At 40.5% G+C, this 27069-nt stretch overlaps 1 protein-coding gene across 3 annotated transcripts in view; it reads left to right on the plus strand.

Annotated features, from left to right (window-relative positions):
- Plaat5 (phospholipase A and acyltransferase 5) overlaps positions 1 to 27069 on the plus strand; it is a 33292-nt gene that overhangs the window by 1913 nt on the left and 4310 nt on the right. The window contains exons 3-5 of one of the 3 annotated variants that reach the window (XM_087203811.1): positions 12382 to 12490; positions 15188 to 15450; positions 17060 to 17096. In XM_087203811.1, the coding sequence (XP_087059937.1) occupies positions 12382 to 12490; positions 15188 to 15450; positions 17060 to 17096 (409 nt within the window). Of the gene's footprint in view, positions 1 to 12381; positions 12491 to 15187; positions 15702 to 17059; positions 17097 to 27069 lie in introns of all 3 variants that reach the window. The other 2 variants (XR_015448312.1, XM_004874433.3) reach the window with 2 other exon arrangements.

Here is a 27069-nt window from a genome sequence, read left to right on the forward strand (position 1 = left end):
ATAGTTTTATATTTTATCCCTACAGTATGATATAACTTGGGTTAGTTTTTCTGTGTGTTATAAAGTATAAATCAAAGTATTTTTTCCTTAAGGTTAAACAGTTGTTCTAGCATCTTTTTTTTTTTTTTGGTACTGGGCATCAAACTCAGGACTTTGCACTTGTGAGGCATATACGGAGCCACTGACCTAAATCCTCAGCCCTCTAGCATCATTTTTTGGAAAGACTATCCTTTCTCCACTGTTGTGCCTTTGCCATATATGTGTGGGTCTCTTTCTGGACTCTTATTTTGTTCTGTTGATTCTGTTTGTCTATTATGAGTCCAATATCACACTACATTGATTACTCTAGTTTGTGATGACTTTTAAAAATTAGTACGTACTAGTTATACAGAATAGAGGGATTTGTTTTGGCATATTTGTACACACATAACATTTTGATCATTTCTGCCTCTTACCTCCTGTGACTCATGTACCCTTCCCTCACTATGCTAACTCTTGAAAGCAAATAATGTCCAACTCTTTTTTTTTTTTTTTTTAAGTTGTTTTGGCTATTTAAGGGTCTACAGAATGTCTGGTGGGATTTTCACTGAAACAGCAATGAACATTTAGAGAACTAACAATAACAATATTGAGACTTTTGACCCATGAGTAAGGCATTCTGTTTATTTGGGTTATATTTAATTTCTCTTTGCCGTGTTTTATAATTGTCATTGTTCATATATGGCACATCTTTTGGAGTATTTGTGGATCTTTGGGCAGTAGTTCATATTTTTAACACTATTAAAGTATTATTAAAATTTAAAATAATTCAATTTCTGATTATTGATAAGTAGAAATACAATTAGTTTTATATAATTATTTTGTATCCTTCAACCTTGTTAGGCTGACTTATTCACTTTAGTAACTTTTTTTGATAGATCCATTGGACTTTTGATGTAGATGAATCATATCATCTACAAATACAGTTTTACTTCTCCCTTTCCAATCTAGATGAGTTTTTTTTTCTTAAATTACAGTTGCTAGCACCTTCAGTACAATGCTAGTAGAATGTATCTTTTTGTGTAATTTCTCTTTTTGTTTTAGTTTATTAGTACATATGTGTAGTACATAATGTTTACATTCCTTGTGTGGAGTTGGTACATGTATGTAACACACCCTGACTCCTTTTTTAATCCCCATCCCTTCCTCCTTCCCCTTTGAGAATGGACTATCTCTACTTCCTATTATCTTTTACTTTACTCTTTTTTAAAAAATCTGGTTTTCTCATATAAGAGAAACAATGTGTGTAATTTCTTAGAAAGGGTAAGTATTTAGTCTTTATAATTTGCTATGATATAAACCGTAGGTTTTTGGTAGATATTATTTGGCAGGTTAATTCCTTTTGCTAGTTTGTTGAGTTTTTTTCTTTCTGATCAAGAATGTTTGTTGATTTTCTTTTGTTTTTTGAGAAGGCATTTCCCTGGCACTATGTATTCCAGGCTGTCCGTGAATTCACAGTGATCCTCCTGCCTCAGCCTTACAAGTGCTGAGATTATAAGTGTATACCACCATGCCTAGCGGATGTTGAATTTTAAGATACTTTTTCTGTGCCTACTGAGATGATAGTACATATTTTTCTTTTTAAATTTTAATTTTGTTGGCTGGTGTTTGGATGTTATGCCAACCTTGAGATTCTGGGGGAAAACCCCAGGTGGCCGTGATGTATTATGGTTTTTGTATATTGCTCGACTCAGTTTATAAAATTTCATTTGAAATTTTCACATTTATGCACATAAAGGATATTGGCCTTTGATTTTATTTTCTTGTCGTTGTCTGGCTTGGTTACTGCATAGTAATGCCAACCATTTTTGATCCTGCACTGTAATTTTGCTTTCTGAGAGGGGTGGGTGGGGGGCCGTCTAGTGGGTGTTTCTTGACATTGCGCGTCCCCTTTAAAGAGGAAGAGCCACTGGCTTGCTTGGCGGCTTATTCTGTTGCTAGTTTAGCTGCAGACTTGTTATGGGACCTTGGAAAAATCACTTCGCTTCTCTAGGCCTCACATCCTTCTCTAAAGTGTTGTGTAGATTGTCTCCTTTGTGCCTGTGGAAAGCAGTTCCCACAGTGAGCAGGCTTTCTGGAATGGGCCAAGTGCAGATTTCAGCATATCCTCTTCCCCAGAAGCAGAAATAAAGCTTGACGAAATTGCCCAAGACAGCCCTTCAGAGAGTGTGGGAATTTGACTGAAGGCATACAGCCAATGGAGAAGTATTAAATCAAGAAGGTTTGCTGAATCCCAGAATCTCAGTGAGAACAGTGGGTGCCTGTAGGGTTTCCACAGGCTCTGGGCCTTGGTAGGGTTAGGGTTAGGACCAATGATGGCAGCAGAGAGCGCTGTGCTGCCTTTATGTGGATCACAGTGTGGGAAATTCCATGCCTGGAGATGTTATCGGTGGCCATCTTAGTGGCATGTAGTCGTAGAAGGCCAAAATAGCAAAGAAGCTAAGGTTGCAGTATTGGTAGGAATGAGTAGAAGATCAACAGACCAACCAGAATTCTAACATGGAAATTCAGGAACCAGACAGCTAACACTTCAGGGACTAGGTGGGCTCTTGCGAGTCTCTCAAATGGGGTGAGCACAAGGCCTTGTGGATGCAGAAAGTAAAATTTGAGACAGACTTATAGACATCTGCAATGTTAACTGAATTCCCCAAGCCACATGCAGCTCCTGGCTCAAGGTGTGACCCATCCCCTGATCACTCCCTGGCTGACCTTTAGGCTGTGCTGGTCCAGGGAGCTACATTTAGGATTAAAGAGAGAAGCTAGGGATGGTGGCACATGCCAGTAATCCCAGCATTTCGAAGGCTGAGGCAGGAGGATCACTGTGAGTTCAAGGCTAGTCTGAACTATATAGTGAGACTGTGTCTCAAAAAACCAAAAAAAGAAAAAAAAAAGATTAAGAGGAGAAAAAAGAAAACCTTCAGCATGTAATCCAGTGGTTACTTGCTATGAGGGGAACATGCATCATGCAGTTAGTCCAGGTAGAACAGTAAATAAAAACAAGTGGCAAGGACCACCAGCCCTGACTGGAAAGCAGGGATCTGATTCCAGAGCTGCTATAGTATACGCCTAATATGCCCAGTTTTCAACAACAAATTACAAGACACCCAAAGAAACAAGCAAATTACCTACACAGAAGAAAAACAAAGCAGTAGATTATTTTCTAGTCAGTTGTGATGTTGGATTTAGTAAACACATACTTCTATATAGCTATTATGATATGTTTAAAGAAGTAAATGAAATCTTGTTCAAAGAATTAAAGGAAAGTAAGATGGCAATGATTGTCCAATAGAGAATGTCAGTATGAGGTGGGAATTATAAAATAGCACCAAATGGAAATTCTGGGGTTGGAAAATACATTGGCTAAAATAAAAAATTTGCAGAAAGGACTGAAGAAAATATTTTAGCTGGCAATAAGAAAAAATTCAACATACACTGAACATGGATCTTGATAATCTATTCTGAAGAGCAAGAGGAACCAAAATGAAGAAAAATGAACAGTTTCTGGGACTTATGAAATGCCATCAGACAACATGCCTCACAGGGTCCCAGGAAAAGAAGGTGAAGAGGTATAAGGTACGTATAAGGAAATATGGTTGACTGCTTCCCAAATTTGATGAAAAAAATTTATCTACACATCCAAGATGCTCAGTAAACACCTAGACATATCATAGTCAAACTGAAACAAAACACAAAGAGAAACTCTTGAAACTGGGGGACACACACACACACTGAGAGGCTGACTTATGGACAAGTCACCCACAATAAAGTTAAGCTAACTTTTCATCAAAACCAGTGGAGTCGGGCTGGGGATTTAGCTCAGTGGTTCTGGCACCTCCCTCACAAGCACAAGTTCCCAAGTTCGATCCCCAGTACCGGAAAAAACAAAACAAAACAAAAACCAGTGGAGTCCAGGAGACAATAGGATGACATACTATAAATGCTGAAAGAAAAAATAATCAGCCAAGCATCCTATATCTAGAAATCTAGCTTTCAAAAATGAAGATGAAGTAGTCTCAGAAAAGACTGGTAGAATTTGTTATTTGCAGCTTTGCCCTAAAAGATATAGCAAAGTTCTTTAGCTGAAAGGAAGCTGTGCCAGGTAATGATTCTAATCCCCATGAAAAAATGCAAAGCCCTATGGAGGTAACACTTAGGCCATTATAGAAGAGGGCAGGGGTGTATAGCTCATCTTGTATCCTAGCTAATTTAAAGGCAGCTAAATGAAACAGTAAGTACAAATTCTATTCTTGATCTTTTAAAATGCAAAGATGTAATAAATGTGACAATAATAGCACAAGGAGAGGAACTGAAATAAAGCTGTATTAGATCAAGGATGTGATCCTAGACAGGAAAAAACAGTACCAATGGTAACTATGTAGTCAATGTAAATGGCTTTATGAATATATTTTTCCTTTTTTAACCAATTAAAAAACATAAATTTGTGTAAAGCAATGTTTGTAGCACAGAATTTGGTTTATAACCTACATAGATGTAACGTATCTGACAATGCTAGCATAAAGGAGGGGAGAGAGAGGGTAGCTAAACCAGAGCAGTTTCTATGACTTGGTGAAATTAAATTAGGATTAATCTGAAGTAGATGGTAATTTAAGATGGATATTAGAATCCATAGAGTAACTAGAAGAGTAAACTATAGAATAATTAGAAGATAATTAAAAATATTGTAAAAAATTAACAAAGGAATTAAAGTGAAACACTGAAAAATATGTATTTAATACAAAAATGGTGAAAGAGGAATGGAGGAACAAAAAAATGCAATTTGTAGAAAAACAATAACAAAATGACAGTCCAACTTTATTAATAATAAAATTATAAATAAATTATTACTCTAAAAAGGGTAGAAATTATTTGGCCTGTAAGCACAAGATCCAGTTATAATCCATTCACAAGTTGACTTTTTAAAGATCTTTTGTGACTTGAGATCCAGAGTCAGAAATTGGTTGAAAGTAAAAGGATACAAAGAAATGTAAGGAGTAGCTGGAATAGGAGTGGTTGTGCTAATGTCAGACAAAGTAGACTTTAAGAGAAGAAATGTTATCAGAGTAAGAGTTCTATACACACTTAACAACACAAGTCTATAATGTGTGAAGCAAACAACTGATAGAATTGAAGGGAGAACTAGACAATTCAGAATTAATAGTTTAGGAACTTCAATATTGAATGTAGGTGGGACAACAAAACAAAATCAGTGAAATGTTGAAGATTTGAACGACAGTATTAACCACTTTATCCTAATTCACATAGAACATTTCACCTAGCAACAGCCAAATTTATATTCATCTCGAGGATACCTGAGTGTCCTCCATGATAGACCACACTCTAGGCCATACAGCAAGTCTCTGTAAATTTAAAGGCATTGAAATAATACAAAATATTTTCTTTGATAACATGAAGTTGAAATAGAAATCAGTTTAACAGTGATAGTTTGGGAAATCCACAAGTATTTGAAAATGAAAATGCACAGTTCTAAACTCCTGGGTCAAAGAAGAAACAAACAAGTTAGAAAATATTTTGAGCTGAATGAAAATAAAAACAAAATGTCAGATTTTATGAGGTACAGCTAAGGGAATGATTAGAACAATTATAGCTGTAAATGCTTATACTAGAAAATAAATCACTAAACTCCAGCCTTAAAAAACTAGAGGGAACAAAAAGCAAACTAAACCTAAAGCAAGCAGCAGGAAGGAAATCATTACTGGAGTAGAAATCAGTGAGCTAGAAAACAAATCAATAGGGAAAGATCGGTGAGGCCAAAAGGTAGTTCCTTGAAAACAAAAAATTGACAAATCTTTGGCTACACAGAACCAAGAAAAAAAGAATTCAGATGGCCAAAATCAAGGAATGAAAGGAGGGGCTCATCACCTATGTTACAGACTGGTAAGGATCATTACTAGGGAGGCTGGAAATTTGGCTTAGTAGTGAGCACTTGCCTAGCATGTGTGAGGCCCTGGTTCTATCCCCAGTATGGCAAAAATAAAACCAAGTACTCAGGCTCAGAGGACTTCACTTGGGGATTCTACCATACATTTAAAGAAAACAAGCTACCAATCTTTCACATACTCTATCTGAAAATAAATGTTCCAAGCTTAATCTATGAGGACAGTAATTACCCTGATCTTAAAGCCAGAGATATATCTAGAAAACTACAAACTAATATTACTTACGAATATAGATGTAAAAATCCTTTGAAAAATACCAGCGAACTGAATCTAGCAACACACAAAAAGATTTATATGCAATGATTATGTGAAATTCATTATGAGAATACAATTTTGGTATAATACCTCCAAATCAATTAATGTATGGTACCATGTTAATAGAGTAAAGGACCAGATTCATAGAATTCTTCCAAAATTCCCAGGAAAGCATTTGACAAAATATAACTTCCATTTGTGATAAAAATTCTCTTAACTATCAGTGAAAGCGCCCTTAACCTTAAAAGGAGAATGTCCAAAGAGTCCATAATTAATATATTTAATGATAAAGGACAGGTGAAGAGCCAGGCAAGGGTGCCCATTCTTACCACTTCTAATCAATGTATGCAGAAAATCTAAGGAATCTACCAATACTCCTTTACAGAATTATTAGAATTAGAAAACATGTCCAATAAATTTGATACAAGATTAATGTACAAACAGTGATATTTTTGTAAACTATAAGCTATCTGAAAATGAAATTAAAATAATTTCATTCATGATAGTATAAAATAATCAGGAATAAGTTTTAATACAAAAAGCAAGACTACAAAGTATTGGTAAGGGAGATTAAAGAAGACTTAAACAAAAAGAAAGTCCATGTTTTAGCTTCCAGGAAGATAAACAATGGTAAACAGCAAATCACCCCTCTAGGGAATCATCCAGCATGGATCTGGGCTCTGTCTGCCTCCTTTGTCTGTCAGTGACAACAGAGATAGGATCTAAATTGGACTCTACCACAAAATTGTAGACCTCAGAAAATAACCACAGGCTTGAAATCACAGAGAAATTTCTTTTTTTTTCTTGATTGTTTGTTTTTGTTTTATCATGAGTGTGAACATTGTTTTTAGGGTTTTTTTGGGTTTTGTTTAGTTCTTGTCTTTTCCTTCTTTTTCCCCCTGTTGTCTTCTTCACCACTTTCCCAAAGCTTGAGTAGTCTTCCTTTGTCCTTCAGCTTTGGTTCTAGTCCCTTTCTCTTCTTTTATTCTTCTATTTTTTCTCATCCCTTTTAAATTTCCTCTCCAGGGTAAAAGCACTGTATTGAGGGGATATTTACTGTATGTAACTTTCTGATTTGTTTTAGATTTTGTTATGTAACTATGAATCTTGTACCTATGGTTAAGGGCAGCAAATTAACAGTTACCACAGTTTGTAATTTTCTAGACTGTGCTTGATGCTATTGTTATTACTTACTGTACTACTTTAGCCAAGGTGAGATAGTTGTTATGATCAGTTGTTCTTCCTTGTATGCCAATACAGAGATTGCCTGGGAGTCATAAACAATACCATAGTCTAGTACCAAAGAACTGGGTAATAGGCCAAATAGGCAGTAATTCTTTTATCCCTAATAAACTGAAGAGACAGAATCTTAGGACAGACTCAAAAGCCAGAAGCCAGCTACAACTAGAAGACATCTCTGAAGAGTAGTCATTTCTTAAAGAAGTCTCTCTACTAGTAATAAAGCTACCTACCATAAGCAATTTATAAGCATCAATGCAGAAAACAAATTAAAAAAATAGAAAATGAGAAAACATGGAAGCAAGATGCAGGCAGGTAAGGTTCAACATACACAAATCAATAAATGTAATACACTGTATTAACAGAGCCAAGGACAAAAACCATATGATCATCTCAATAGATGCAGAAAAAGCATTTGACAAAGTCCACCACCCATTCATAGAAGCCCTACAGAAAATTGGAATAGATGATCCTTATCTCAATCTGCTAAAAGCCACGTATGACAAACCAATAGCCAACATACTAAATGGTCAAAAACTGAAAAATTTCACTCTAAAATCAGGAACAAGACAAGGATGCCCATTATCACCAGTCCTGTTCAATATAGTTCAGGAAACATTAGCCAGAACAATTACACAAGAGAGAAATGAAAGGAATAAAGATAGGAAAAGAAGAAGTTAAATTATCATTATTTGTGGATGATGTAGAAGACCCCCAAAACTCCACCAAAGGGCTTCTAGATTTAATAGCCAAATTCAGCAACATAGCTGGATACAAAGTCAACACTAAAAATCAATAGTATTCTAGTATACAAATAAACTCACTGAGAGAAATTAGGGCAACCACACCTTTTACAATAGTATCAGAAAAAAATGAAATACTTAGGAATGAATTTAATGAAGGATGTAAAAGACTTTAAATTGAAAACTACAGTAATCTGAAAAAAGATCAAAGAAGATTCAGAACATGGTAAGATATCCCTTGTTCTTGGGTAGGAAGAACCAATATAGTTTAAATTGCCATACTTAAAAAATTATGATACCTTTCTAATGCAATGCCAATTAAAATACCAACAGCATACTTCATAGAATTAGAGAAAACAGTTCTAAAACTTGTTTGGAACCAGAAGAGACCTAGAATAGTAAGAGTAATTCTGGGCAACAAAAGCAGGGGAAGGAGCATCACAATCCCTGACTTGAAATTATACCGCAAAGCTACTGTGATAAAAACAGCATGGGACTGGCAAAAAACAAAAACAAAACAAAAAAAACCCCTGAGGATCAGTGGAACAGATTAGAAGATGCAGAAATAACTCCAAACGCACTCAGCCTCCTCATCTTTGACAAAGGGGCCAAACACTTTCGCTGGAAAAAAGATAGCCTCTTTAATAAATGGTGCTGGAAAATCTGGCTTTCTACATGCTGAAGATCAAAACTAGACCTATATCTCTCACCATGAACAAAATTAAAATCAAAATGAATCAAAGACCTAAATATTAAAACAGAAACCCTACGTCTGTTGGACCATAGAATAGGTAGAACTCTGAAGATATAGGTGTAGGCAAAGGCTTTATGAAAAAACCCCAATCACACAAGAAATAATAGAATCAACAACTGGGATCTCATCTTATTAAAGAGCTTTTGCACAGCAGAAGAAACCACCAACAGAGTGAAGGGAAAACTCACAGAGTGGGAAAAATTTTGCCACCTGTTCATCAGACAAAGGGCTAACATCTAGAATATATAAAGAACTAAAAGAAAATCATACTCCCCAAATTTAAAGACCCATTCCAAAATGGGTATCTGAAATGAATAGCTACTTCTTAGATGAAGAAGTTCAAAATACAAATATATGAAAAAATGTTCAACATCAATGGTCATTCGAGAAATGCAAATTAAAACAACACTGAGGTTCCATTTCATCCCAGAAAGAATGGCTGCTATCAAGAAGTCAACCAATAACAAATGCTGGCAGGGCTGTGGGGAAAAAGGAACCCTACTCCACTGTTGGTGGGAGTGTAGACTGGTGCAACCACTGTGGAAATCAGTGTGGAGATTTCTCAGAAAACTTAAGACTAGGTGTTCCATTTGACCCAGCTACTCCTCTTATTGATAGCTTCCCAAAAGAATTAAAAGCGTTATATCACAGCAATATATGCACATCCATGTTTATAGCAGCACAGTTTGTAATAGCTAAATCTTGGAAACATCCCAAATGCCCATCAACTGATGAATGGATAAAGATGTGGTATTTTTATACAATGAAGTATCATTCTACTATAAAGAAGGATAAGCTTGAGACATTTCTAGGTAAATGGATTCACCTTGAGACCATACTCTTAAGTGAAATAAATTGGACATACATATTTAAATACTGCATTGTCTCTCTGGAGTGAGAAACTGAAAATGTAAATAAGGACCAAAATGTATAATAGATATTGGGAAATGGGAAGAAAAGATTCAAATGGGAATGGGAACTAGGGAGGGGGGAGGGGGAAAAGAAGGAGGGGAAAAGGAAAAGAAAGATTGGAAGGAAAAAATGGAAACAGATTTTGTAAATGAGGGGAAGAGGGGTTGAAGGGAGCGGGGGGGCGGGGGTCGGGGGCGGAACGGAAAAAAGAAGAATCAAGATCTATCATGGACAGGTACAGATTCCCTATGATGAATGTGACCATTATGTATATCTAAAATGTACCAATAAAATTAATTTTAAAAAGTCCATGTTTGTGGATTGGAAAACTCTATCATACTAAAATGGCAATCTTCAGCAAATTAATCTATCATTTAAATGTAATCTCTCTTGAAATGTCAGTAAGTTTTTTTTTTAGTATAAATTGACAAGGTGGTCTTAAGATTTAGACAAATTTTATACAAAGGACCCAGAATAGCTAAGCATATTGGAAAAGAGCAAAGTGGTTAAGTCACGTGGGGTGCACCCACATGATGGGGTGTAGCTCCTGCTGCAATATGAGAGATCAGGGCACAGGCCATGCGTGCTGTGATCCTGCCAAGACATGCCAACGGAGAGAGACCAGAGCACAGACCACAGGTGGCATGATCTGCACATGTGAAGAGTCCAGAGGGACAAATCTGCCAAGACAGAGCAGTTGAGTGGTTGTCTGGGCAGGAGGTTGAGGAGGGTAGGGGGCGAAGGGACATGACTGTGGGTACAAGGTTGGCTGGGGCTGAGGGTGGGAAGTGGAATGATTGCAGATGGGCATAAGGAGTCTATTTGGGACAGTGGTCTTGTTCTAAATTGGATCATGGTGATGGTTGCACAAACTCTGAATTACTAATCATCAAATTGTACACTTAAACTGCATGAATTTTATGGGATTGTAAATTATATCAGAAAATTTTTAAAAGAAACAAGTGAAAATCCCCTTCACTTTTGTGAATTCTTGCTCTGGCCAATGACTGTCTTCAGCCAGGAAAGTGGGGCTGGAGCTGGGAGGAGATGCACAGCCCTGCAGGAGTTAGACTTGGTGGTGGGAAAGTCACTGCACACTTGGGATAAGGGGCAGTGCTGTTGGGAAGCTGGTGGCTGGGTGGCTCCTCTGTTCCGGGCTGTTTTCCCGGAGGCATCAGTAAACAAACCTCTTCCCGGCACCACCCCCAGGCAAAAGGTAGGGAGAGATGGCAAACAAGAGGAGCCTGAGACTTAGAACATAGGTGGAAATTTTGTGTTATCCAGCACCTTCCTGGAGTAGGAAGGATGAAAGAGTTCTGGTTATTGCAAGAAATGAATTCTTGGGGGGAGCACAAGGACTTGTTACACGTGGGCACTGTGAGCACACTTAGCCACCCTCACACTTACGGACCCACAGATACTCATGTGTGTTCATCTCGTGTTTGTACATATGTGCAAGCATGTTTATGTCATGTATATGGATTCTCACACTTCAGCACACCCCTAACCTCACACATGCCTGCTTGTGTGCACACCCACCTACTGCTGAGGTATCTCAGAGTCCCTCCATGTCCACCAGAGTGGAGGTTGCACCACCACAGACTGGGATTGCCAGTGCCGGGACAGCAGTGGATATTTGTAACAGTGCACTTGCTCATCATAGTGACACTTACACCCCCCTTCATGTTTATGCTGCTCACCCCTTCCCCAAAATACCTGTTAGCTGAACCCTGTTCTCTAGGCACCTCTGGGAGACTGTACTAGCAGTCTCAGTCCATTTAGGAGGTGGAAACTGCACAGTGGGCTAAATGGGAGGAAAGCAAAGAATTATTAGACATGACATGAGACGAAGCTGTGAGGACACCCTCCAGGCATTTCAGGGCATGGGACAGAGCTCAGGCCTCACGCAGCGGTAGCTCAGCCTCCTGCTTGTCAAGAGGTCCACCGAACTGGGCAGGCTGCTGCTGTCTGCAGCACTCCACTGGTGGAGTGGGTACTCAGGGTAGGGGCTGTGGCTGCAGGTGGGCCATGGAGAGGACTGCAGAGGGGGTCAGGGCAGCTGGGGAGGACCGGCTTCCCCGTGAAGTGGACCCCAGAAAGGTCATCACGTCAGGGGTGCAGGGGATGAGGTCAAGGATTCCCAGCTGAGGCAAAGTTCACCAGGCATCCTTGTGCCACGCCCTGACTGGCATCCTGCTCCCCCTCCCAGCCCCGCTGGAGGAGGCCCTGCCCCATGCACTCCCACTCCTGCATTGGCCCACTTCAAAGGAGAAAGGCTCACAGAGCTCAGTTTCCTATGACAGGGCGCATGTTGGTGTGCCCAGGGTGGTGTGTAAGTGGCAGCAGGAGAGGGGGTCCTGGGTCCTCTGTGTGAAGAGAGCTCTCTCCAGCTTGGGGCTCTTTCTGAAAAGTGAAAGCACTCACAGTTGATCCCCAAAGACTCTCTGGGCATATGGAATTTATAATTTTTCCCCTATCATAGGGCAAACCAAGACCCAGACCTGGAGACCTGATTGAGATTTTCCGAGTTGGCTATGAGCACTGGGCCATCTATGTGGAAGACGACTGTGTGGTCCATCTGGCTCCCCCAAGTAAGAGTGGATACGGAATTGAAATTAAGAAGACATTTTTTTTTTTTACAGTAAAAGATACTGCCATGAGTTTCCCTCAGAAGCCTCCCCCTTGCTTTAGACACACTTACCCCACTGTTCTTGCTACTTTCTGCAGTAACTCTGGAGTCCTCTTTCCTGAATGTTGGTAGTTGAGCTATTATGGCTGTCTCCATGTCCTGAATCAATTCAAAATGTATCCCTCTCTTGGTCATTTTTGCTGTAGGGAAGAGGCAGAAATTGCATGGTCCCAGAACAGGTGAATAAGGTAGATGAAGACAAGGTGTCACATTTTTATGAGCCTGCCTTTCCTTTGGATGGCACTTGCCAGCAACATTTACCATATATCTGATTGTATCTTATAAAGACATTCAGGCAAAAAGACCTCCAGAAAGGGGCAAGAACTATGGGATAAATGTGTTTGAAGTGAGGGGAAACATTCTGAGGGGGTTCATGGCAGTGTGTCTTTTACTGTAATAAAATTTTAAAATGCAATAATTTACCTTACTTTTTGATTATTCATTGCATTTCTTTTTCTTTTTTTTGGTACCGGGGATCGAACTCAGGACCTTGTGCTTTCAGTGCAGGCAGCAGCACCACTGAGCTAAACCCTGGCCCTTGCATTTCTGGAGATACCCTAGGGATGGGGGGAGTAGATACTTGTATGTCGCTTGTTTCCTGTTGTCCCCAAATGCTGCTCCTGGCTTCCTGGTCACCTCTGTCACCTGCAGTCCTGCCCTGTCTTCCTGCTGTCCTGCTGTGCCCCAGGCTGCTTCCCCTAAACTACACACATACTCATTTCACTTCTCAGGGCAGCATGAACACAAGGCTCAGACTGAACGCATGGTTGATTACTGTTTGGTGGGAATTTGATGGGAAGCAGATGGTGATAATAAGGGAAGATTACAAAGGAGTGTGGAATAGTTTTCCTAAAATTGGAAACCCAGATCCCTCTTGTCAGTAGTTGCCTCTGGGGACAGGACAGGGCGGGAGAGCTGCTGTGCTCTCTGTTACCTTCTGAATTTCGTGTCTCACTGAATGGAATTATAGAAGGACACAGCACCGAAGGCTTCTGGCATCAGCTTGTTTGCAGCTGTCATCCTGGATGCAGCTCCTGACCTTTGACCCAGCCTCTCCCCTTGCTGAATCTTTCTGTAGAGTCAGTTTCTCATCACCTGTTTTCTCAACCCCATCTACTTTTTGTCCTTATTTCTTGTCTAGGAACCTAATTGATAAATGTCAAAATTCATCCCCACTTCTCCTTTCCAGGCTAAGTCTAGGAGCTTTGCTCTTGTAAAACCAAAGATATCTTTAACTGTTATACCCCCACATCAGATGTTCCTCTAATAATGGATTCTGCCATCTCTGCTCCCAGGTGCTGACCTGCTGCAAATTTTTGTAAAGTCAGAAGATTTTCTTGAAAATATTCAGAACAAGGAACATTTCTTGGTCTTGGATAACTTATGCAGAGAAAGGCACACATGTCTGCATAGTAGAAAAACAATCTTTAAAAAAACTGATATAATAATGGTAGATATTTAGGGCTACGGTGTGATGTTCTCATACATATATACTGTATCAGTGAGTATCAGTGCGTATCAGTGTTGCTGGGACACAATGTCCAACATCCACAGCTTAAACAAGGAGAGGTTTAATTTGGCTCACAGTTACAGAGGAGTCAGTGCACGGTCAGCTGGCACGAAGGCAGGAACATTATTGTGGAAATATGTGGTGGAGCAAAGCTGTTTAGTTCATGGCAGCCAGGAAGCAGAGAAGAGAAGCATGCCCGAGAGGAAGGGATGAAGGACTGTACATAGCTAATTGATATCCTGCCTCTATGATCCATCCAGATATACCCAGGAACATACTTTAGTAATCTGCTCAGCATTCTTTTGCATTATTATTATTATTAGCTGAAGATCAAACCTACGGGCCACGGAGCTAAATCCCCAACCCTGCTAGGCATTTCTTAATCCAACAAAGTAGACAGATGAGGATTAATGGGTACATATTCAACATGTAATGATCACGTTGGAGTAAATAGCATACACATCTCAAATATTTATCATTTCTTTTTGATGATAGCATTCAAAATCCTCTTTTCTAGCTGGTTTTAAATGACCATCTACTTGGCCTTGGGCAGGTTCCTTTTCATCTCTGAGTCTCTATCTCTTCTAAGGATTAAATATGGTAATGTAGCAGGTTTCCAGTGTCTCTGCTTTTCAAAGCTATGGAGCCCTATTTTCAAAAAACCCTTAGTGAAAATCCTCATATTTGAGGAGAGATAAAGCCCAAGGGGCTCTGGGTGGATGCTGGTGGGAGTGGGCACCATTCAGAGGCCTGACTGTTGGGCTTCATCTGTGCCCACAAAGGGAAGCATGTCTTGGAACCACTGTGGTTGTGGACAGCCCCCTGTGTAGGGAGTGGAGATCAGGAAACAAGATAAGGTCTAGGACTTGGCTGGGTCAGTGCAGTCCAGTCCAACGCCACGCTGTAAGGCACCATGAGAGTTAGTAATTAGAGATTCCTGCCTGATGGAGAGTTGAGAGTACAGTGCTGGGTGAAGGCTACCTTGAAAAGGGTTACTTCCTCTCTTCCTCTTCTAGTCTTAGGCTAAGCTGGTGCTGTCCCCTGCCACCCCTAGCAATTTTCTGACTTTTGTTTGTCTCTGATCTCCAGGTGAGGACTTTGAGGTTGGCAGCATCACTTCTGTTTTTAGCAACCGTGCAGTTGTAAAATACAGTCGTCTGGAGGATGTGCTGCACGGCTGCTCTTGGACAGTCAACAACAAGCTGGATGGGACATACTTGCCCTTGCCTGTGGACAGGATCATCCATCGCACAAAGAAGATGATCAACAAGATCGTGCAGTACAACCTGATTGAGGGGAACTGCGAGCACTTTGTCAACAGCCTCAGATATGGTGTTCCCAGGAGCCAGCAGGTGTGGCCCCTGGCCTGGTTGTGGCTCCTCGTGGAGCTTTCTTGGGCTGTGCCAACTCCTCAGTCACCAGAACAGCCATTACTGGTCCTACTGTGTTTCCTGCTGTGCTTCTGTTCCTACAGACCTGGGTGGTTCAGGAGGCATCTACCCCTCCATTTCCCCTTGAAGGAGTAGGAAAAGCATTGGCCTAATAGGAAGTCTGCCTGGTTGGAGTCCCGGTTCAGTCATTATTGAGGGTCCCCTTGGCGAAGGTGCTGTTTCTGAGATTGTTTCTTCCTTTACAAAGTGGGGATAGATGGAGGTAGATACTTTGTCATAAAAGTTGCAAACTTGGAGCCCATGGGGCATCTCACATATACTATTGTTTTTTGAGTTTGAGTTACTTGGCAGCTATAAAAAACCAGAAATATTACAGAAGAAGATCTGGATTCCCAACTCCTCTTGAACGCTCAGGCTGTTGAGCCAGCATCCTGCACCTGGCCTCTCGGCTGTGTTGTGGGTCTGTGTGCTGTGGGACCGTGGACTGCTGTTGCTCCACTCACCCCTGCCCAGCCCATCTGTGCTGCCCTGGGCCCTCCTCCCCTGTGAAAGGCAGAGAGAAACTAAGAGACCTGAAAGCCTGCATATCTGCAACAGTTTGGGCTGCATTTGCTAATGGGTGATCCTTGTTAAAACTCAGTGCCTTGACAGAGGAAGTGTATATTGGAAATAGATGAAGAAAGCTGAGGATTAAAGGTGGACCATACTTTTTCTGTGGGTCTACCCCCCCGCCCCCCCTTTTTTCTTTTTTAGTACTGGGGATTGAACTTGGGTCTTTACACTTGCAAGGCAGGTGGCAGAACCACTGAGCTAAATCCCTGGCACTACCCCTTATTTTTCTTATGTTCTGTGAGCAGACTGGGCTCACACCCTTCCCCAGCCCCCCTGCCCCGCTGGTCTCCCCACTACTGTTGTGCACCTTTCAGTGGACATTGGCAGCCTCCACCCACTTCCTCTCCCCCTTTGATGTTTCTGCGTCTTCCTCCTCAGTGCTCTGCACTCTCTGCTTGCCTGAATCCCATCCTTGTGAGGCCTTGCACCACGGCAGGGGCTTGGTAAGCACTGGTATTTCTCTGTGAATAGAAGACCCAAGGCTCAAGGGCACAATTGGGAAGAGCCCCGGGCCTAGGAGCCGCAAGGCACAACCCAGAGCTGAGCTTGGATACCAACTCACTGTGTGATTCTGTTCAAGTGAGTTCCCCTAGCTCGGAGTCCCTGTTGTAGAACGAGGGCCTTAGTGGCAGAGGTAGATCGTTTGTACAGACCCTTTGCCTCTGAGCCCACCTGAAGGCAGAGCCTGTGCGGATGGCTCTGAGGAAGGAAGAGGACCTTCCTGAGGTGGAAGATGGCTCCAGGGGAAAGGAAGCTAGCTGCCTTGGTAGTCTGTCTTCATCAATCCCGGCTTCTCTTGGCCTCCTGCAGCTCTAGAGTTTTGGAAAGAGGACAGCGCAGGCTGGCTCCTCCTCTAGAATTCCAGGCAGGCTGGCTTCTGGGGGAAATGGTGGGGTGGAGGTGGGGAAGGACAAGCTGGGATGAGCACTGACTACCTGCCAACTGATGTGCTTTGCAGGTGGAGCATGCCCTGGTGGAAGGAGTGAAGGCTGCAGGTGTGGTGGTCTCAGCGGTAGTAGACAGCATGAGGCCCAAACCGCTAACTGCCTGAAGGAGCTGAAAGCTCCCAGTGAGGAAGAGCTGCTGAAGAGAGCGTGCACTTCTTCTCCCCTTGCTCTCCTCTCTTAGTCGCTGTACTCACGAAAACTGAGCTTCTGGAAAAATGTGGAGTATAAAATTACTCTCTGGCAGTGAGACCCCAATATGTGAGACCCCCTGGACCCACAGGATGGGAAAAACTGATATCTGTTATATATCTGTTATGCTCCAGACATTGTGGTCACGGTTTCATACACTTAATTTTTCTCACTGTAGGCAGAAGCCTTGCTTTTTAGGCTCTCATCCGTTGGTTTTACAGCTCTGGGCTCTAGGCTCTGGGTGCCCATGGCCCTCCGTGTTATGGCTCTTAGTAGCTCCCAGCTACCCCATCAGTGCTTGGCAGCCAAGGCTCATTGCCCCCTTGGAAGCTTTCTGCAGTCTTTCTAGCAGGTCCCACTGCTTCTGTGGGACTCTATGCGGGTCTCCACTCTTCCCTGCCAAATGCCATGGGTCTTTGTGAGTTAAAATTGTCACCATTGTCAACACTTCTTGTCTCCACCACCTCTAGTGTTTGTTGGTGGTCATTAGCGCTGTTCAATGCGTGTTGATGCCAGTCACTGCTGGTTGATATTGCCCATTTTTGCTGGTCTTTATTGGTTGCTGCTGATCTCTGGAACCCCATGGGCCAGTAGGCTCTAGTTCTTATAATCCCTTTTAATGTGATCTGCTCTGGCCACACTACCCAAGATAAAAATGTTGGGTAGATTTACAAGGCCTTGCAGATGCTCTGAGAAATGAATCATGAGCAGGACCATGCAGCAGGCCTGTGCTGCAGTGTGGAGTCAGTGCACTAGAGGGAGCCCTCCTAAGCCAGCCCAAGGAGTGGGAGGGGTGCTGCTTAGATGTAGCGTCAGTGGGCCCTTGCTGTTCTGTACACTTTGTGGGTTGGGGCTTGGTCCAAGTTCAGTCCTGCCATGGTGTCATCTGGGCCTGGGGTAAAGTCAGGCCTCCTGCATCAAGGCAGACATCTGGAGCAGGTGCAGGGTGTCTAGGAGAACTGCAGCTGTCGTGGTGATAGTTCACTGGATCATCAGGAGAAGCAGCTTCTTTATTGACAGCTGGCATTTCATGAAAATAGCAAGGCTGAGATGGTGACTGGTTCTGCTTTTCAGGAATCTCCAGGAGGGTCTGCCATATTGCTCATGGTCCACTTGGCTTGGGGATTTCAGGGTTAACAACACTGGGTCCCAGGCCCCTCCTGGTCTTAATCTTGGCAAGGGCAGTTTCCTACCATTCGGGAACCAAAGTGGTCAGCTGAGCTGTGCCTGTCAGCTCTGCCTGGAGGGGACCCTGTGAAGTAATAGCAGGGGTGGTGGGAGACACTGCAGCCAGTTGTGCAGTCTCCTCTTAGGGGCCAAGAGGCGGCAAGGAGGAGGCATGTGACACCTGTTGGAGTGTACTCGCTTCAGCTCAGTGGAGGAGGAAGAGGGAAGAGCTGGGCACTTTCTTGTTTATCTCACTAAGACTGAGCTCTGGAAAGCACATTTCACATCTTGAAGATGAAGGTGTAAGGGATTCTTAAAGTGTTTTTAAGAGACCTGTAGCAGTTTCTTCGTTCTAGAGTAGACACTAAAATCTCTGCTTGGAGGAAATTCAACATGGCTGACTAGATGTTCAGAGGTGATTCACTGAGAACAAGACTTTCTGCAGTGGGGGAGGGGCTTACACCCTGAAACAGAAAATTAATAGGGAAGATGATACATGTAGATCAAACCAAACATCTGGATAGTTGAAAAGAGGATGCCGAGCTGCCGCGGCTGGTTCACAGTAACCCTATCCCTAGCTGCTATGGGGAGCAGCCATCCTGAGAGTCACAGATGGGCTGAGGGACCAAACCGGAGCCACAGAGGTCAGACTCCTGAAGCCAGCCCTTCCCCTGCACCCGTCCCCAACACTGGGGGAGCTGCTCCTGTGGGGAGCCCCGCACCCCAGACTCTGGCCAGAGAGAGGATGAACGAGGAACGGTTTCCCCCTCTGACAGGAGTCAGCTGGCTGGAGCACCCGGCCGCCTGCCCGCTCGCTCAGACTGCAGTAAGACAGGGAGGGGTTGTGAGGACATGCAGGCTTTATGGCACAGCGGTCACATTATCTTGCTAGAGTACTGGATCTGGTTCCCTGACACTTTGTTTTGCTTACTTTTTCCCCGCTTTGATTTAGTTGCTATTTTCTTTCTCTCCTCATCTCCCTATCCCTTCTTCAATTCTAGCTTCTGTAGCAAGACTATTTATTTTTATTTTTTTTACTCATTTCTTCCACTTTTTAAGTTCTTCCTTTCAGGTTTTCCCCTATATTCCCGTCTTCTCTCATACTAACCTTCTGTCCTGTCTTGTATTCTTTTACTGTTCCTTATATTACCTAGCTCCTCGCCTCCCTTCGCCTTTTTTCCCTCTTCCAGGTATGCCTGTATATCAACAGGTTCTGACAACCTCACAGCTTTCCTTAACCCTAAATTACACCTTCCTTCACCTACATCTCACCCCTGCCCCCACAAATATCTTCTTAAAACCCTCAACATTAAGCTTTTACCCCAACTATAAAAAACCTCTGACAAAACTGACCTCAATCTATTTTTTTAACCTAGTATAATTTCTCCCATCTCTCTACCCCTAACTTACGCTCTTCTTTCACTCATTCCTCCATCTCCTCCCTTCCCTTCTTTTATATCCAGATGAACTGCTAATAATGCAATAGTATATGGTGTAAAGGGTACTGATAAAGGGTGCAACTGTAAATTCAAGGTTTAACTTGTATAACTGATATGTCATCAGTTCTGTTGATACTGTTGTAACTAGTAATTGTCTCATCGCAACACAGTGACACAGTCCAAGCCATTTAAATCAAATAGCAGAAGGGGTGAACAATATCTCTGGACAAATAAAATCATGAACATACCACTGGAAGGGAGACTCTAACTAAAAATATAATCTTTCCTCACTCTACTTGACCTCAACCCTCAGCCCAAAAATATATCTGTGTAGATAGAAACACACACACAAACGTGGGGAAAAAGGCAACACATCTAGGGGGCACTGATGGAGAGGAAAGTAAACCCCAGGTAGCAGTGCTTAATTAAAGAAGAGGTATAGAAACTTGGCAAGTTCAAAGAGGACATGACCCAAAAGTTCATGGAATTATCATACAGAATAACTAATGTGGATATGGAAGAAAAAAAATTGGAAAATCTCAACAAAATTTTTCAAAACCTGAATGACTAATTTACCAAAAATATAAACTCCCCAAAAATGCATCAGACAGAAATGCCAGATATAAAAAATTGTATAGAATTCATAAATTGCAGAAATGCCCAATGAGAAGGTTTCTGAAATTGAGGACAGAAAGGTAAGCTATGACAAATTAGATAAGCTTTAAAAACAATAATAGAACAAGAGAAATTTGTCCAACAGCTACTAGATGACACTGAGAAGACCAACTGTGTTAGTTAACGTTTCTCTTGTTGCTGAGAAAATATCTAACACCTGAAGTTAACGGGAGAGAGGTTTATTTAGCTTACAGTTCATAGAGGTTTCAGTCCATAGTTCCCTGGCTCTGAGGCAGGGTGGTGTGGCACTCAGGGCTTCCAGAGGAGAAACAGTTCATGGTGGCCAGAAGGTAGCAAAAACAACAAGAGACCTTAACAGTGTGTTTCTGTTCCTTTTATCGTATTCAGACTACCAGGATTAGAGCTGTGCCAAACCAATCACTCGTGTAGTGGTTTAGTAATTACATGCCCTTAATCCTAGCATCACATTCCAGATTTAGCTACCTTTGAAAAAGACTGCACGAGGCTTTGGGGGGACATCTAGACCCAAGCCACAACACCAACCTAAGGCTAATGAGAGAAACTGGAAGACAGCACACATGGAATAAAGAATTTGTTTACAAAAATCGTAATAGAAAACTTCCCAAGTATGAGGAAAGATTTTAAAATACATGTAAGCAAGGGTTACAGAACATCATCTACTGGTAACTACAATGAAAAAAGAAGCTCCTGAAAACATATCTTAGTCAAAATTCCAGATATCCAATAAAAATAATCTTGAAAGGTGTCAGAGAAAAAAAAAATATCATGTGTAAAGGTTAACCCATTAGAATCACAGCAGACTTCTCAACACAAACTTTATAAGCCAGGAGAGCCTGGAGTGAAGTATTGTAAGCCCTAAAAGCAAACAACTTCCAACCCAGAATAGCATCTGGCAAAACCTTCTTTCAAAATAGACGGAGAAGGGCCGGGGATTTAGTTCAGTGGTTCTGCTGCCTGCGGTGCAAGTGCAAGGACCCAAGTTCGATCCCCAGTACAAAAAAAAAAAAAAGAACCTGGGAGATATATCACCACCAAACCAACACTCCAGAATATACTCAGGAATAGCTGTATAGAGATGACAAAACCAACAAAGGCCAAAATCCAGATGGAAATCAAGTGAGGCAAATAGATAACAAAAAAAGTAAAGCAAAGGAATCATCAACAGAAAATGTAATGCTAGGAATAAATCAACACCTTTCACAAATTCTCATACATACACATTAACTATCAGACTAATTGGCCAAAAAACATATAAAACACATAAGACAATTTATACTGTCAAGGTACTCTTTGAGATACATTGTCCCTGCTGCATTACAGTAACTTTTTTGGGGTCTATTTTTCCTATTAACTGTCTTTTATTTTATATTTTATTAATATATTGAATTTCTCATATATGTGAAACCATGTGATATTTAAGCTTGTGTATCTAAATTACTTCACTTAACATTATGCTCTAAAGGTGCATCCATCAAATGAAATTTCTCATTTTAGTTCTTTGAGAAATCTCCATACTGATTTTCATAATACTTGTACTAGATTAAATTTCCACCAACAGTGTAGGAGGGTTCCTTTTCCACCACATCCTGCCAGCATTTGTTGTTCTTGACTTCTTGATGATTGCTATTTTTTCCAGTGTAAGATGGTATCTCAGTATTGTTTTAATTTGCATTTCTCTAATGGCTAGAGATGTTGAATTTTTCATATGTTTATCGGTCATTTGTACTTCTTTTTTTGAGGAGAGTGTATTCATTTCACTTGCCCAGTTTTTGATTGGGTCTTTTAATTTGGAGGGACTAAGTTTTTTGAATTCTTTAAATATTCTAGATATTAGTCCTCTGTCTGAGAAACAGCTGGCAAAGTTTTTTCCCCATCCTGTGGGTAGTCTATTGACTCTGTTGATTGTTTTCTTTGATGCACAGAAGCATTTCAATTTATGTTATCTCATTTGTTGATTCTTGCTGTTATTTCTTATCTAATAGCAGTTCTGTTGAGAAAGTCCTTGCCTATAGCTATCATTTCAAGAGTTTTACCTATTTTATCTTCCACTCAGTCAAGTGTTTCTGTTTTAATATTTAAATCTTTGATACATTTTTATTTTAGTTTGGTGCATGGTGAGAGATATGGTTTTAGTATATGGGTAGCCAGTTTTCCCATCACCACTTTCTAAAGAGGCTTTCTTTATTACAATGCATGTTTTTGATCTATTTGTCAAAGGTCAAATAGCTGAATGTCTCTGGGGTTTTTTCTGGATCCTCTATTCCACTGTGCCAGTGCCATGCCATTTTGATCACTGTAGCTTTGTAGTATAACTTGAAGTCAGGTATTGTGATGCCTTCTGCTTTGCTCTTGTTGCTCAACATTGCTTTTGCTACTAACTGTCTCTTCTAGTTACATATGAATTTTAAGATTGCTTTCTCTAGTTTTATGAGGAATGTTTTTGGTATTTTGATTGGGATTGCATCTGTATATCTGTAAGCTGTATATCAATTTTGGGAATATGACAGTATTTTGACAGTCTGCCTACCCAGGAGGAGGGGACATCTTTCCATTTTCTGATGTCCTCTTCAATCTCCTTTTCAGAGTAATGTAGTTTTTGTTGTAGAGGTCCTTCACTTCCTTGGTTAGATTAATTTCTAGGTATTTAGTTTTTCTTTATGCTATTGTTAATGGTATTGTTTTCCTGACTTCTTTCTTAGTGAGTTCACTATTGGTATTAGTGTACAGGAATGCTATCAGTTTTTTGGTTTTTTTTTTTTTTGTACTGGGAATTGAACTCAGGACCTTGCTCTTGTAAGGCAGGCAGTGGAACCACTGAGCTAAATCCCCAGCCCTTTTGTTTGTTTTTTGAGACATGGTCTCACTGTGTAGCCAAGGCTGGCCTTGAACTCTCAGTGATCTTCCTGCCTCAGCCTCCAGGGAGTGCTGAGATTATAGGTGTGTACCAACATGCTCAGCTCGTTGATTTTTGTGTGCTGATTTTGTAACCTGTGACATTTCTGAAATTTGTTATTTACTCTAAGAGTTTTTTTGGATGGAATTCTTTGGGTCTTCTATGCAGAATATCACATCATCTGGAAATGATAGTTTGACTTCTTGCTTTCCTATTTGTATCCCTTTATTGCTTTCTTTTGCCCAGTTGGCTAATGTTTCAAGTACCCTGTTGAACAGAAGTGATATTAGTGGGCATCCTTATCTTGTTTATGGTTTTAGAGAGAAAGCTTTCAATTTTTCCCCATTTAATATGGTGCTGGCTATTAGCTTGTCATGAATGGCTTTTATCAGACTCAGATAAGATCTTTTTTTTTTGGTACTGGGGATTGAACTCAGGACCTTGTGCTTGTGAGGCAGGTGGTGGCACCACTGAGCTAAATCTGGCCCTCAGGTAAGATCTTTCTACATCTATTTTCTTCAGGGTTTTTTTTTTTTTTTTTTTTTTAAATCATGAATGGGTGTTGGATTTTGTCAAAAGCTTTTTCTGCATCTACTGATATGATTGTGTTTTTGTCCTTGCTTCTGTTTATATAGGATATTACATTTATTGATTTATGTATGTTAAACCACCTTTGCAACATGGGGATGAAGCCTACTTGGTCATGATGTATGGTCCTTTTGATGATTTGTTGCATTCTTTATTTGCCAGTATCTTATTGAGGATTTTTGCCTCTGTGTTCATTAAGGAGCTGGGCCTGTAGATTTTTAGTTGGGTCTTTGTCAGGTTTTGGGATCAGAGTGATGCTAGGTTCCAGAAATAAGTTTGGAAGCCCTCCTTCCTTTTCAATTTCATTGAAGAGTTTGGGGAATATTGGTGTATAAATCCTTAAAGGTTTTGTAAAATTCAGCAGTGCTAATGCTCTTTTCTCACTGTGTTTTCTTGGCAGCTTTATAAGAAATCAACTCACCATGTAAGTGAAGGCTTCTCTATTCTATTCCATTAATCTATATATTTATACTTATTCCAGCACCATCCTATTTTAAGTTCTGTAGCATTGTAGTTAGTTTTGAAGTCAGGGAGTTTGAGTACTCCAGCCTTTTTTTGGATTTAATGAGATATGATTGACAAATAGAAATTGCATATATTTAGGTATAGAATTTGTTGATTTTTGTTGTCCTAAGGATCGAATCCAGGGCCTTGCACCCACTAGAAAGTGTAGTAATAGAAAGTGAGGTTGTGCTCGCTTCAGCAGCACATATACTAAAATTAGAAAGTGAGGTCCATCTCCAGCCATTTTATTTATTTACTCATTTATCTATTTATTGTTTTGGGAAAGGGTCTTGCTAATTGCCCAGGCTGGCTTCCTATATCTTAGCCTCCCAAATAACTGGGGTCATAGGCCTATGTCATGATGTCTGGCTCAGTTCTTTCAATGGACTTTTTAATCTTCTGGAAATCTGTTTGCATCTGTTTTATGGATTCCATTTGTTTCCTATGTTGGGACTCCATCATGCTCCTCAGATCCTCTATTTTTTTTAATCTGTGTCCTCTCTAGATTTATTAATCATGTCTTGGACTATGGGCACAGTCTTTGCTGTTATCTGTGAAATTATTTCTGATTTCATTTTTTCCAGATCCTCTTTTGTTGCCAGTTCAGGGAGTCCATGTGGTTGAGTATCAGATTGTTCATCTTGTTTCCCTTTGGGGTTGCTGTAGGTGATCTGGAAGTCTGGTTTTGAGGCTTGTTTATGTGTCTTTTCATTTCCACGGGGTGGGGGGTTGCTGCTGGTCCCCACGTGGCTCACCTCCTCTGCCCTAGGAGTGGTGGAATGGTGGCAGGGGAGCCTCCTCCTGGGCGCTGGGATTGGCTCACCTCCTCTGCCCTAAGAACAGTGGAATGGCAGTGGGGAGCTTCCTCCTGGGCACTGTATGGTTTCTTTTGACTTTGATTTCTAATTTCATTGCACTATGATGTGATAATATTCATGAGATAATTTTGATTATTTGCAGTTACCAAAGCATGCTTCATAGGCAAATACATAATCCATTTTGGAGAAAGTATCATTTGTTGCTGAGAGGAATGCATATTCTGTTGTTTGCTGAAGCACTCTGTAGATATCTATTAAGTCCATTTATTGAAAAGTTTGGTCAACTCTGATATTTCACTATTGACATTTTCCAGTTGATCTTTTTATGACACTGTTGAGGCCCCCCACTATGATTATGTTGATGTTTATGTGATCCTTTATGTCCTGTAGTGTTTGTTTTATGAATTTATATATGCCAATGTTTGATGCATATATGTTTATAATTGCTACCTATTCTTGTTGAATTGTTCCCTTAGCCAATGTGTAGTGATCTTTGTGTGTTTTGATCAGTTTTGGATTGAAGTGCACTTTGAAAATAAGGTATTCCTGCTTGTTTTCAGGTTTCCATTACAAGGACTATTGTTTTTCATCCTTTGATTTTTAGTCTATGAGTGTCATTTTGGATTAAGTGTATTTCTTGTACTCAGTATACTGTTGGATTTTTAAAATTCATTTTGTCAATCTGTGCCTTTTGATTGGTGAATTGAGACCATTCAGATTGACGTTTATTCCTGAAAGATATTAACTTAATACTGTCATTTCATTATTTTCTTGTTGCTGATTTCCCCCATCTTCTGTACTGCTCACTCTACCTGGTGTATTTATTCTATTAAACTTTTTGTTTTTGTCTCTTTCTAGGATATCTGAGAATTTTTTTGAGTATTGATTTGATAGTCATGAATTTTTTTCATGGAAAGATCTTATTTCTCCATCAATTTGAAAGATAGTTTTGCAGAATATACCAGTCTGTGTTGAAAGGTTTTTTTGGGGGTGGTGGTGGTGGTTGAAACACTTCACTCCAAACTCTCCTGGCCTTTAAGGTTTACCTTGTGTTGAGAAGTCTGCTTTAATTTTAGTGGGTTTACCTTTATAAGTGATTTGTTGTTTTTCTCTAACAGATTTTAAGATTCTGTCCTTGTGTTTTACTCTGGTATTTTGACTATGATGTGTTGTAGAGAAGTTTTTTCCTGCTCATGGCTCTTCGGGGTTATATATGCCTCATTTATCTCTACGTTAAATTATTTTCCCATGTTTGGAAAGTTTTTTGGTATTATTTTCATGAACTGGTTTTTTATACCATTTGTACTGTCTTCTGATTTTTCACTAATTCCAATTAATCTTAGGCTAGTCTTCTTTGTGTAATCTACCAACTATTGGATTCATTTTTCATGTTCTCTTGTTGTTTTTCAGGGATCATTGAGTATATGGTTACTGGCCTTAACCCTATCTTATAGTTCTGACACTTTGCCACATTGGTCACTTAGGGTTGCTCATACTATCAATATAATTTTTATTCCCCTGGATTTCTGTTTGGTATATTTTCATGAATTTCATTTTTTGCTAAACTATTCATGTTTTGCATCACTTTGTGTAGCTTTTGTTATATAGTGTATTATTTGTTAGTTATATCTTTTGTGAGCTTGATGTATAGCTTATAGATCTAGTTTTTAATCTCCTCTTTCATAATTTTGAATAATTCAGCAGGGTATGTTTTGATTTCCTCCAAAGCAGTGCCCTGTGGATGAGCTCTAGAGGAGTTGAGAGTT

Source organism: Heterocephalus glaber, unplaced genomic scaffold, assembly GCF_053883595.1.
Source record: "Heterocephalus glaber isolate CG9 unplaced genomic scaffold, H.glaber_assembly_v1.0 deba00001806, whole genome shotgun sequence".
Classification (NCBI taxonomy): Eukaryota; Metazoa; Chordata; class Mammalia; order Rodentia; family Bathyergidae; genus Heterocephalus; species Heterocephalus glaber.